General features: G+C 38.1%; 1 protein-coding gene across 3 annotated transcripts in view; it reads right to left on the reverse strand.

The window, feature by feature from the left end:
* Positions 1-6,555: 6,555 nt before the first annotated feature.
* LOC124146085 (guanine nucleotide-binding protein subunit alpha-11-like) overlaps positions 6,556-14,734 on the reverse strand; it is a 169,632-nt gene continuing 161,453 nt past the window's right edge. For all 3 annotated transcript variants that reach the window (XM_046516160.2, XM_046516158.2, XM_046516159.2), the window contains one exon: positions 6,556-14,216. In XM_046516160.2, coding sequence (XP_046372116.1) covers positions 14,032-14,216 — 185 coding nt within the window. In that variant the 3' untranslated portion in view covers positions 6,556-14,031. The remainder of the gene's footprint in view (positions 14,217-14,734) is intronic.

A 14,734-nucleotide genomic window follows, 5' to 3' on the forward strand; every position in this document is an offset into this window, starting at 1 on the left:
CTGAGGACATCCCATAACCGGTCATGTCAGACCGACCTTGCGCGAACTTTGACCGACCAATGGAATGACCAATCAGAAGGCAACTTTCTCGTGCTTTGCGGCACTAATTTCAAATTGGCGACTACGCTTCGAAACATATCTTGACAAATTCTCGATTACAAATTTGAAACCTGAACAAAAAAACATTCTGGAATGGCTAATAGATGGTCTAGATTGTAAGGATTCAGTCGTTAAACCCGTAACTATCGCTCGGAATACCCCATGTTAAAGTTTTCGAGGTTGCATGATTAGAAATCACATTCCGACTGTCACTTACATAATCTGGTAAGCGACGCTCTGATTAGTCGGATGAAAGGTCGTTCTGACGTGACCCTAATGGGATGTCTTCAGTTCTTTGTTTAGCGGTAGCGAAAACTAAGGTCTGATTTTAATGAGATTTGGTCTTTCTGAAACTCGGAATCCCTCTTACTAGACATCTTCTATAAACTCTATTACATTTTGACCTTGTGAATACTCTCTCTCACGTTATATTTTCTTTGAGTGTGAGAGTTAGGTTTAACGCAGCTTTAAACAATATTTCAATATTCATTTATACGAATGGCTTATAGTGAAGGAACACCTTGATTATACACTATCAAATCACAGGCGTTTGCCAATATACGTTTTAGCCAAATGTGCCTTGATCACTTTCTATTCAGTGTCACTTACAACCTTCGTCCCGTTTAACTCTCTAACGAGCACCTCCGTGGTCTAGTGGTAGAGCGTCTGCACGGAGAGCGGAAGGTCGGTGGTTAGATCCCCTGCCGCGTCATACCAAAAGTGAGTGAGTATGGTTTTACGCCGCTTTTTAGCCATATTCCAGCAATATCACGGTGGGGTACACCAGAAATTGGCTTCACACATTGTACCCATATAAGGTATCGGCGTGACGAGCGAACGTTCGAACCACTAGGCTACCCCACTGCCCCTCATACCAAAACGACGTCAAAAGATGGTACTTGTTACCCTGTCTGGCGATCGGCATTAAGGGGCTAAAACAAGGACTGGTCGGCTTGGAGCATACTGTGTCTGAGTGGGGTATTCTTGTTAAACTGCGGCATGGTATCTCAGTAGGATCGCGCTATACATCGGCACCAGTCCGGAATAGTGCGCGCACACGCACACACACACACACACACACACACACACACCCTGTGTGTGAGCCTATGAGCCTATGTATCCCGAGAAAAGCTAACACACGGGGTACATCACACCATATCCCCCGAGGATCGGTTGACAACGAATTTATCTCACCGACATTCATGCATACAGGCCTGGAATAGATGTCCGAAGTTTCACCGAGTAAAACGCTTTTGATTCAGCCATTTTGACAGCTGGCAGACGACGCAAACAAAGAGTTACTTCCCTTTAACCAATGCATTCGAATAGACATCGGTTTCATTCAACGCTAATTATGTGAGAAAAGCAAGTTAGACATGTGGAGGGCATTTCCAAAATCTATGACAAACATGAGGTCCGATGCAATTCCCCATTTTGACTTGTATCATATGTTCCCATGTTTATTCTTCAGGAGAACTATAGACTTTCGTGTGCATGTGTTTGTGACGGGTGCTACCTAGGGAGGCAGAATACGCTCACCTTTTCGCGCACGCCTGGTGGGGTATCACTGTTTGATGATGATTCATGAACAAGTGTTCATGAAACGGCCGGGTTCGTGCCCGTCGACTCTACTTTTGGCGGATAATGAATATGAATATGGAAAGGGTTTTGTCGCTTGTATTCATATTCATATAATACTTAAAAGTAAAGGTCGTGTAACTGCCATTCTTTCAACAATGCCAAAGTAACTGAGAATCTTCGCCTCATCTATCTTTTAGAAATCCAAGAAACAACTAAGAAACCATACTCAGTGTCCTATCTGGGTCTATGCAAAAACATTAAAAATGATCGCCACCTCTATACTAAGCTGTATGACAAGAAGGGTAATTTGGATTTTCCCTTCGTGAATTTCCCCTTAATGCCCAGCAATATACCATCAGTTCAAGCTTACTGCGTCAACATCTCCTTGTTGACTGAGTATTCAACTTGCATGGAACGTCACATTATACTTAAGCTTTCCAATCACGGTTTCACCCTCAAACGCCTGGTCAAGTCATTCAAGAAATTTTATGGTGGACATTCAGAGAAATTCACTAAATATAACACGTTTTGTCAACATGATGCGCGACGCTGTACCATTCTTTACATTGAGTTTCCACGCCTCCTGACTCACTGGCACTTAATGTCATTGATTGGGTGGTCATGCTGGGTGACAGCATGGTTTCGTACAACGATGTGGATCAATGCTCATGATATTGATCACTGGATTGCCGCCAGTTGTTTACAAGCCGCCTTCGTATGGCAGGAGTATTGCTGGGTGCGGGTTTGGCAACAAACACTTACTTTCTCATGAAAAATGGAGGGTGCTACCGGTAGTGCAGGACATGTTGACCCTTTTCGCGAACACCAGGTGTCATCACTGATCCATTATAACTTTCATTACTATTTTGCCTTAAACGCCCAATGGAATCTGTTAGGCAGATAATCAAGACTTGTTATTCTGGCGTTGGCGTTTTGAATAAAGAGTCTCCACAATATCCTGGGCAGAGTTGTGTCCCATAGGTGCCCAAGTCTGTTTGTCGAAAGTTAAAATCACTAATTCCTTCAATAACGAGACTAGTTGTGATACCATGCGTTTGCTCGTGATGCATATTCAATTTCTCTGCCATTGGCGACTGAAGACGATCAAAACGTGGAACAGAACAAAGACCATGATACTCTCCTGTGTCGGATACTACTTGCTGAGCAAGCCACAGTCGTCGAATACAAGAACACGCCATTGACATTTCCCTTGCTTTCTGCTATCGTCGGTTATACTTCAGACATATACAAAAACCTAAGTGAGGATTCCGGCACACAAGAAGTCCCAGTATCCAAACAGCTGACTAAAGGACCAATCGTTGATATCCGGTAGTCGCGGCTTCCGAGTTAAATCAAATTTGCAACGCAAGCCAATGTGCCCAGGCCTTGTCCCCCTTGAGAACATTATGACCACAGTGACATGTATCTTACCATATCCATCCACATGGCCATTCACATCCCACAGAAACAAGATTTTGTTGTTTAATGCCGCACTCAGCAATATCCAAGCTATATGATGGCGGTCTCTATATAATCGAACAGACAATCAGCTACTGACGTCATGAGCATCGATCTACGCAATTGGGATACGATGCCATGCATCAACCAAGTCAGTGAGCCTGACCACCCGATCCCGTTGGTCGCATCTTACGACAAGCAGAGTCGCCTTTTACGGCAATGTGGGTTGCCAGTGCCCAGTGCCGTAGCCAGCCGGGGGGGGGGGGGGGGGGGGGGGGGGGGGGCACGTTTTTTTTATAGAAAACATTTTTCCTTCTGAAAGTTAACTTGAATAAGAAATGAATAATCTTATTTGCCCCCCCCCCCCCCCCCCCCCCCCCCCCCCCGGTCAAAAAAAGTTAACTACGGCCTTGGTTGCTGAAGACCTATTCTAACCCGGATCTTCACGGGTCACAGAAATAATAAAAATAACAATAAGTGCATTTATAATGCGCCAGATTCCATTCACCAAGTGATGCTCATAGCGCTACACTATTATTACCCCGTCTTTAAATCAGTGAGCACTCGATTTTCATTAGAAATAAGGGGCGGTCGGGTAGCCTAGTGGTTAAAGCGTTCGTTCGTCACGCCGAAGACCCGGGTTCGAATCCCGACATGGGTACAATGTGTGAAGCCCATTTCTGGTGTCCCCCGCCGTGATATTGCTGGAATATTGCTAAAAGCGGCGTAAAACCATACTCACTCACTCACTCACTCATTAGAAATAAGAACAACACAGTCGTAGTGTGAATGTATGTTTTATCTATGTATGCTACAATGTACTAATGGCCCTGGCAATCATGATGTGCGCCACAATATAAGAACACCTTGGACACGTGGGACGCCTGGGACACGACACCTTGCAACAATGGGAAGTCACGGACACCTGGGAGAGGGCAGGGCAATACCTACATAGCATGTAGCCTCACATTCCATGTCTTACCAATCGCCATATCAAACAGCTTCAAATTATTCGAATATGATTAACACAATCAATTTCCTAACTTTACTTGTAAGAATGAAAGCGCATCTACAAAATGGCCGATAACTAGCCCAGATGAGTTAATATAAGGGGTCACATCTGGTTCAAGTTATCAAAGTCTGCTTAAGAAATAATTCATCAAGTGTACCATTAAACCTCTATGAATTGCAATCGTTGATATTGCGAATTGGCTTATTTCTATTTACGATCTTCTCGCACAAACTGAACTTTAAACTGGGAAACGGAACAAAAACCATAATATCATGAGTTAAATATTAAAGTCCATAGGTTTCATTAAGAGCAATATGAATACGAAAATGCTTACACCATAGCTCCATCCTTACGCTAGCAGAGAGGTGGAGAGGAGTAGAGGCGAATATTAATGAATATTCGCTTCGTTTTCAATGCACTACGATAAAAACTAATAACGTACAGTGAAATATTTTCAATATCAATCAAAAAATAACTATTCATAAATACCATTATCAAAATGCTGGAGTGTTTTTTATTCCACGTAATTACGCACTAAAAACGTGGAGCAGACCTGCATATGAAGGATGTGTCATCAAAAACGATTATTTGAAATAAAATATACTTGTGGCATAAGGAACACCAAAGGAATATTTTATCACCATCTGTCATTTTGAAAGTAACAGTGTTTTCATAACTAGCATTATACAAATGCTGGAGTGTTATTTTTCCACGTAATTACGCACTAAAACGTGAAGCATAATAGACCTCATTTCAAGGGTGAGTGAGTGAGTGAGTTGGGTTTAACGCCGCTTTAAACAGTATTCCAGTTATATCACGGCGTGTCAGCTTAATGTGGGAGGAAAGCCCGAAGTGATGCAGGTCTCAGACGTTTACCACTTCGGTGAAACCCACGAGCACGAGTATGGTGCTGACAAACCTAGAAACATAATCGGGGCGTACCGGGATTCGAACCCACAATCATAGGTTTGTGGCGTGCCCAAGGGACGCAACTCTGCACAGCGAATCGCGGCGCCTTAGATGACTGGGCCACCCCTCAAGTTTGAAGCCTTTACCGTCAACAGAAACCGAAAATGTTTATTTCAGTATTTCTTGTAGTTTATTGAGTTCTATGTTAATATTTAATATGTACCTGTTAATACTTTTGAACACAAGTGTTTTCATTACAAGCATTCAATAAATGCTGGAATGCTATTTCCCACGTAATTACGCACCAAAACGTGAATCATAACATACCTGCATTTTCAAGATGAAGCTTAAATATTAACAGAAAAATCCCTCATATTTACATGGCACTCAATCAGAAACCACAGGAATTAATTAATTAAAAGAGTTGCCCGTTTCTGGTCAAAGCTCCATCCTCATTCTGGGAGAAAACAGAGGTGAAACAAATAGAGCTGAGCTAGTTACATGTACGACAAGAAATGCTGACAGTGAAAACTTGCATTGAAAATGTTTTCAATAGTAGCATTCATAAACGTTGGGGTGTCATTTTCCACGTAATTACGCACTAAAAACGTGAAGGATAACACACCTGCATTTGAAGAATAACGTTATCATGAAATAGGTCATTCAAAACTATGTTATTTTGGTATTTCCAAAACAATTTTGTGAGAATTGTTTTGGCAATTCTATTTTATCCCAGATTACTTTGTTTTCATTACTAACATTTTTGAAATGCTGGAGTGTTTTTTGTCCACGTAATTACGCACTAAAAACGTGAAGCATAACATACCTGCAGACCAAAGACTGAGCAATGACTATGGAGTCTAAAGTCACAAAACGGATTATTGCAGTACTTTTTGTGGTTCAAGATACTAGTTGTTAATATTGATGTTCACCTTACTAGAGTTTCATAAAACGGCAGCGCTATTTCCAACGTAATAAGCACTAAAAACGTGTAACGTAACATTCCTGATCAAGACGGGGATGTGGCTAACGACAGTCACCATAAACGATTAACATATCTTGGAGTAAAATTTAGAGTGCCACCGGACTCACGAATAATCATCTGTTTTATTCTAAATAGAGAGTTTAAAGTACTACTATTCGCAAAAGGCCGGAACGTTATTTTTTCCACGTAATTACGAACAAAATACGTGAAGCATAACAGAGCTGCATATCAACTATACAGGTATGACTGAGTATTTCCTGTACTGATATGAAATGCCATAAGAATTTGCTATGCTACTATGTTCGATTCCAATGACTATTCTTTCATAACTAGTATTCTCAAAGTGCTGGAGTGTTATTTTTCCATGTAATTACGCACTAAAAACGTGAAGCATAACAGACCTGCATATCAAGGATGCAGCAGTGACAGGAAAGTCATCGGAAACGATTATTTGAAAAAAAAAAGATTTGGGGCACAATGTAGACTATTTTACCACCATCTCTAATTCTGAAAAAAATATTTTTGAATTTGCTGTTTGATTTCAAAATGACCGTTTTTATAAATAACATTCTCAAAATGTTGTAGTGATATTATTCCACGTAATTACGCACTAAAAACGTGAAGCATAACACAACTGCATATGAAGAATGTGTCATCAAAAACGATTATTTGAAAACAAAAATACTTGTGGCACAATGAAGAGAACCAAAGGAATATATTTATCATCAACTGTCGTTTTGAAAGTAAAAGTATTTTCATAACTAACAATATCAAAATGCTTGAGTGTCATGTTTCCACATAATGACGCACTAAAACGTAAAGACCTACATATGAAGGATGGAGCTATAACTAAGGAAAGTCACCCAAACTAATTTTTTTAACATATTTCATTATTCCAAAGCGAAAACCATGGGAATATTTTACTCATATTTTATTTTTTATTTTAACGTTTATTACGTTTATTTTTCAAATACAGTTTTTCAAATAAGTCTCCATAAAAGCTGGAGTGTGATTTACCATGTGAGTACATCCAAATACGTAACATACAACACACTTGATTGTCAAGGATGGAGCAATGAATGAAAGTCAGCCAAACGCATTTTTTTAGTTTTGTGTCCATACATATGATAACACTGTGTCAATACTGAATAAAAAATACATCAAAGTATAATACTTAACATGCTGGAGTGTTATTTTCTTATTAATTACGCAATAAAACGTGAAGTTTAACGAACCTGTATATCAAGAATGGAGTTTTGACTAAGGACAGTTGCCAAAGACTATATCTTGCGATTCACTGGTGTAATACGTTTATACTCTCAAATGTTGTGTTTATTTATAAACACAGACGCTGATTAAAGCCCCTGTTCACGAAAACCTCCTCATAAATCCATGGTTTTGTGGGACTACAGTTGATTAGGCCACAGGGACTGAACAAAATAACGTATTTACCTACCAAGATACACTCTTTTAAACTTCAGTCAAGAAACGCTTAAATCATACATGGTAATATTAAGGAGACCATTTTAAAAGATTAATTGCCCAAAGTGTTATGAAATGCACTTTAGTGCTACATGTCATGTAGAGTATTGCCAAGTCCTGGCAGTACGTGTGTAAATTCGGGGTTACAGAGGGGACAGTTTTACAAGTATATAATTAGGGGAGGGGCAGTCGAACTTACACCAGTAGACTGGTCTACATAATACATTGCTGTGGACGTCATAGGCCATACGTGTTATAACAACAAAGAAATCAGATCACCACAGTTCTACTAATTATACAACAATACTAAATGTATCACAAATATAAGCCGAATTCATAACGGATTTAAAGTAATTGACGTCTAAATCTGATACAGACGGATGTTTTTGATAACACTGGCTTGTTAACACATATTTCTAATACCTGACACGGATAATCATATTGTCAATAATGATGATAGTTACTGTTGTTATTAATTTTACACGGCCAAGTTACTGATGTCGTGAAATTTAAATGACACAGGCACTGATATCATCAACATTTATTAAATCAGATCCTGTTACCAAGAAATAAGTCAATGAAAAAGGAACCTAATACAATATGAAGTAGAGCCAAATTTATTTTAAATAAAAATTTAAGATCGGCAAAAGGAAACATTTTCTTTATTGTTTCTCAGTCAAAAAATTGATAATCAAATTTTAGATACTTATTTACAGAATAACCAACTAACCATATGGAATAATAGAGTAGCTGTGATGAGTGAATTCATGCTAAAATTCCCGTGTTTTGGTTAGAGAAGGAAATCAGAACATTAATTCACGACAAAAGAACAGTTAATCCATAATTCAAAGTTATTGGTTGGTTATTCTAATAATACAATTTTACTAAAAAAATCATAAATAATTATGCTAACAATTCAATAATATGGTTAGTTCATTTACGTTTGTTTGTTATACACTAAATGTATGAAGTCATTTTTATTTTGACCAAAGTTATATGTTCTTTATGGAAAATTCATTCAATGAGAGCTCACTAACGTCATAATGCACAGGATAAATACTGCCCTTGTAATCTTGTTGGTGTTATCTATATTTGACTTTGTTCCAAGCAGATTTCTGTTCATTATTGCTTTAATCCAAATGAAAATATCCAATCGATACCTGTTGTTGAAGATGTTAGTTAGCCAGTGACTTAGTTGTGGAATCGAGGGTAAGCATTTTTTAAAAATAAACAACACCGGCATCATACAAACTAATGTGTGTCATGTAGATGCGTGTACTGTGCTTAACAGTACAGAAGTTAACATGAATATCGTGTATTGTGTCCAATAAGAACATTGTTAATAATCTAGAATGGTGTATACACTAACAATGTTAATAATCATAAACATTGTGTACATGAATAGACACATAATATATGATCATAAACAATGTATATACAACAAATATACTTTGTAAACATGAACATTGCGTAAACATTAAAGAATTTTAACAATCAACATTTTGTAAATGCATGAACACTGCATGAATTCTAGAAAAAAAAGTGCAAAGTTATGTGAAAACATACAATATTAACATGTTAATATTGTGTAAATTCTGAAATACATAAGTATACATTTCATACATAATGATTTATACAATTAATTACATTGTCAAAGCATAGATAGGACATAACAAACAAACATTTCAATGTTAATTTCCACACTGAAGACATTTCTTAAATGACAAGCATAAAAGTCCAGCAAAGTTCTCAAGTGTGTACAACATACAAAATGTTCAACAAATATTTACCAAAACATCAACAACAGCAACGAACATGTTTTTGTTATTTTTTCACTATTTTCTTACAATTCTTGAAAGCTTCAAACAAGATACAAGTTCATATATCAATCTTTGTACTGTGACAGTCTGTGTTGAATACGTCCAACACTTGGGTAGCAATGCGGTGATAAAAGACTTCTTTTCACTGCAATTGATACAATGTTCCAAGCAAAACACAAGTCGGATACCATCTGATATCCCTTCCAGAGATATTGAAGATGGCAGGTATTACCCAGGGTTGGGCAGCAATGTCCATAATCTGATTCCAATACCTCACAGGTATTCATCATGGCCTTCTGGTCATGAAGTCATCAATGTTCGTATAGGTGTAAACAAATACACCTTGACATTGTTCTTAGGAAAATCCATTGTGAGATTCATATTATCATCCAGGAATAAACAAAGATCATAAATATACATTTCATTTTATCAGAACAAGATACATATAGTCATAAAAATGCAATGTAGATACAGGACTATTTTTTTGGTTTTTATACTTTTTCAACAAAGCAAAAAAAACATTTGATACATATGTCAATGCAAGAAAAAGTTGTCAAGTCAATTACCTCGAGAACAGAGGTTCAAAACAAATCAGATATCATGTGTTATTCTGTTCCATTCTCCAACTACAGTTCTTGGACAAAAATTGTATTACCTTCCCCAACGTCCATATCTGGTCATCAATATCAGTCAATAAATACATTTCCATTGTTAACTAGAATATCTGGTGTGCAGTTCTACTTGTGTGATTCTATTGTCGTGCCATGATATTGCATAGGGCAGTGGGATTGAGCCAGACAACCAGCTCTGGTTAAATATGCCTTATTAAGTAAGAACAATCAAGCTATTGTCAGATCAGTACCCTATCAATCTTCTCCTCCATTTATTAGTCCTTTAACTTTTGTTTCATAAGCAAGTCCTCGGAAAATGGTCAGATTTGAAAGCCTATCAATAAGTAAGTTAATAATGAGGTCAAAGGTCAGATGATACAAACCTGACCAGCTTCTCTGGGATGCTTACAGCACATTCTGTTTGATTCACACAACATTTTCACTGTTATTGTTCAGAGACTCTTCAAGTATGATAGCAGCTTACTTAAATAATATAAAGGAGGTCAAAGTTGAAACTGAACTTGATTATGTCTCCAGACAAAAACAGAGTTGCCAAACCAAAAGGAACTAAATCAAATAGAGAAGGAGAATACCAAAACCGGTTGAGCACAATCCCAAAAGGATTCCTTGTTCCTAGAATCCTTCCTATGCATATATATATCATGTTAGTGCTTCATGCTTCGTGTGCAAAAGGGATATATTTGTGTAGTTGTGATACGTGTGGGTGCCAAAGTGCAGACTATAAGAACATGGTACTGTATACCATGAACATCCAGAAAAAAACATGATTATTTTTTTTAGAATCAAGACAACGGAGATTAGAATACTCCATATATTCAACTGTGTGGTATCTATGTACCAAATTCCTTTTAAAGATCAAAAACAAACACATGAGAAGGTTTTGACATCTCAGTTCCCAAATCCCCATTTACATTCCAGTATTACATCCGAAAATATTCAGGCAACACTTCAGTTGTCTCGGTGTTTTGACAAACATCTTATTTACATAAATAAGATTGATGTCATTTTTTGTTATCGGTATTTGTTTCACCAAACACGATGCTAAAATGTGACACATAAGCAGAGCTGTAGCCAACTATACCTTCCTTGTAGGGGAAGAAGTTACAGTTACATAATGATCCTGAACTGGTCATGGTAACAACGCCAGTAAAACAGGGGAGGGAGCTGGAGTCCCTCGTTAGCTACAGCTCTCATGGTCAGGTGATAACTTCACACTTTGTTTATCTAGACATGACAAGCAGTGTTCATGCAAATACTCATGTATCTAAACATTTCACACGTACAATGACCAAAACTTGTTTATCATCACTAATGTGAAATAAACAGCGTTATGACAAATAACATACAAAAACACCAAGGGTAGTGACACAGTTGAATTAAAATATAGTCTATGGGTTTGTTCAACATTGACATGCATGGTGATAAGAACTTTGAAAACAATATTTAGACCAAGTCAAAAACTATATTCATGAATAAGACCGTTATAAAATGTGGACGAAAGGTATTCTTAAATTCAGCAAGTCTCATGAAAGTATCATTGTTTTTAGATTTCAGTCTCAAACAAATTTAGCCGATATTATGCAGCCCCAAAAAACATATTTTGATAAGACAATATGATGAAAAATCATTTTTGTTTGAGGATAAATTCCACTTTAATGACAAGAATGAACATCTTCAAGAATTTTTCTTTATCATTCATCTTTAAATCCAAGAGATCTGAACCTCAAGTTCTGACATTCATATGTGCCATAACTCAAAATAGACCTGATATAAGTTTCATTCCTTCTAAATGAGAATTACTTGAGTGACTGTCCCGATCTATGTGTCCAGATGCTTTCAGAAAATGAAGACCACTGCCCTGATGTGATCCCTTGTCTGCACTGTGTGTAGAGAACTCCACGCTTCAAGATGCTATGATTGGGTGGCCCATAATCAGCATCAGAACAGCTTCATACCTAATGGCTTTTTCATATCCTTCCCAGAAGAAGGTATGCTATGTGTTATCAGATACAGCATCACACCTGATGATCATTAAGACCTTCCTCAGATGACCATATCCAGTTGGGCATCAGAACCATCCTTACACCTTCCTCTTTGGACTTTCCAGTCGTACACTTTGGACTTTTCTCGGTAGTTGCAGAATAATCCTTCTTTGACCTTCATCCTAAGTCACATGTGTCATCCCTTCCTTATCATTTTGTATCAAGGGCATGCCTTGTTCACTGTGACAGGGTGTTCAGCATTCATCGTATTCTATGACATCGGTTAGATTTCATAAAGACAAACACCAGCCAGTGACTTTCTGCGGAGTCTGATGGGCATTGGCTTGAGAGCCACGATGTCCAGTTGGTCAGTCACTTGCTGGCTCAGGATCATGGTACTCCTGTAGTTACACAGTTAGAGGCTTCTCATCCTCATCATGTCCTTTTTCATCTTGTCAGGACAGAGCAGCACAGTTGGGTGACATCCATAAATTTGTGGCTACGTTTTCTTCATGATGTCATCATAAACTCATTACTACGTCTGACAGCTGGTCAATGTCTCACACATTACAACCATTTTGCCATGACTTCTAACATCCTTGGAGTCAAGTCATAAACATGGTTCGTGTTTCTACAAATCAATATTTCCATCAGTTCGTTGACCATGGTTGATGTTGGTTCTAGAACATCAACTCATGGCACAACATATCCGATCCATTTTTCGATCCAGTTAAAATCCAATATAAGTTCCAACTCATGAATCATGCCAATTCACAACATGAGTCATGATGTTGCAATTCTATATTTCACACCATCCCATCATTCACATCAAACTCCATTGAATTTGATGTTCTTGTTAACCATTGGCAAAACCAGATTTATGTCAGTTCAAAACCATTCCTCCTGCAATTTCCTGATCAACATTCCTGTTAACCATATTTCATATCACACCGATACTCCTTTGTAGGTCAGTCCCATATCCAATTTCATACAGTTCAAGCCATGTTTGTGCCTGTTCAAAAACAGGACTCATGGTGCTTCAAGTCCACTCATCTGATCAGTTCCATGAATTATGCCATTTCTAAAGCATTTTTCATGGTACCTATTGTTCACATCACATTCCAGGTGAAATCAGTATGTGTTTCGTGTTTCAAACCATTGCTCTTATCAGCTCCAAAGCCAATTTCACATCAAACCATTATTCATGTCAGTTCAACTTTGATCCATGGTACTAAAAGTCCATGCATCTGATCATTTACCAACCATATTCTTCATCAATTCATGTCGGCACCCGTGCATATCCATATTCTTCATCATACCATAATTACTTGTCATTTCAAACAGGGCATGCCAGTCTGAAAACATGATTCATATCAGTCCAAGAACAACCATTCCATGTCATTCTGCTCAGCAATTCATTTCAATGCCATCAAATCTTAAGGCCCAAGGCTTCCTTGACCAAAGCTCTTGTCAGCAGGGCTTTATGCCTTGCCACTAAACTGTTTCAAAGGTTGTCCAATATTCTTGGAGTAAAGCTTTAGCCATATATCTCTTGGATCATGAACCATCTCTGCTCAGCAACATCTGATTATATACGAGTGAAGTGCCTCATTATCCCCTGTTTCTGACTGCTGTATAGCAATTCTCATAACAAAATGGCAGGGCTAACAATGACATGTGGACATGGTAACAATATTTAAGTGTCATAATGTGATTGCGCCATCTATGTTTTGCAGTGAACACTTCATATTTCTTTCCATTTCAACAATACTTAATGACGGGGGAGGACATATCTCAACTTGATGTTAGGAATTGTGGACATCTAAAAGCTGGAATAGGTTAGGATACTACAGGTGTGAAACAGGTGGGTTTAGGTTTTGGATGAGAACCATTAAATTAACAAAAATGTCCTACTGACTTCAAATTAACAGAAATCCTTTCATATTGGAATAAACCTCTGCCTTCTCTAGTGATGGTGATGAATCAGCATCCATATCTCCTCTTGACTATCTCCTTTTATCTCTAATGATGTAATATCCATTGAGACAATGATAGACAACCTCTCCATCGATCAAAAGTTGCCAGCTTTGCGGAGGTTGAGCTCAACGATGATGTCTACGACATTGGAGAGGATGTCCTTCATCATCTGGACGTCAATGGCACAGGAGACATGGATGTAGACTTGCTTGTATCCAGGCTTGTTCTGCAGGAACTGGTCCCTGATGTACTGGAGACATGTGTCCGGCTCTTTCTCACCTGCAGATAACAATATTAATACTGTAAATTAAATGTGAAATATGCGAGTGGTGTTTGTTCGCTTTAATGAAACTTTGCATTTATGTCTCCTCACTGCACACTTTTGATAGCGGAAATACCAACTTGAATATATACACAAATACAATTTATTGAGCAGCAGTTGTAACAAGTACATAACAATTAAGTCAATGTCATTAAAAGAATAGGAATCACTCAATAGGCATCCTGAGTTATCACTGCTGGGGTCAGGACTTCTACCCACTCGTGTCAAACAGAATGAACATATAAACTGTGTGTTGTTATTACGGAAGTCCTTTACTCAGTGCTAAGTAAGTGGTGCTATTTGTGTTTGATTTGATTAAGGTAAGGATATGTAGCATTCCACTAGGGATTGGGGGGGGGGGGAAGTCGCATTGATTTTGAGTCACATTTTTGGCTGGGGGTCAGCAGTCATATTAATTTGGAGGTGCATTAATTTCAAGATTTACAGTATTATAGCACCCTGTTCCTGACTGATA

The sequence above is a fragment of the Haliotis rufescens genome, unplaced genomic scaffold (genome assembly GCF_023055435.1).
Source record: "Haliotis rufescens isolate VD_foot unplaced genomic scaffold, xgHalRufe1.0.p SCAF_12, whole genome shotgun sequence".
Classification (NCBI taxonomy): domain Eukaryota; kingdom Metazoa; phylum Mollusca; class Gastropoda; order Lepetellida; family Haliotidae; genus Haliotis; species Haliotis rufescens.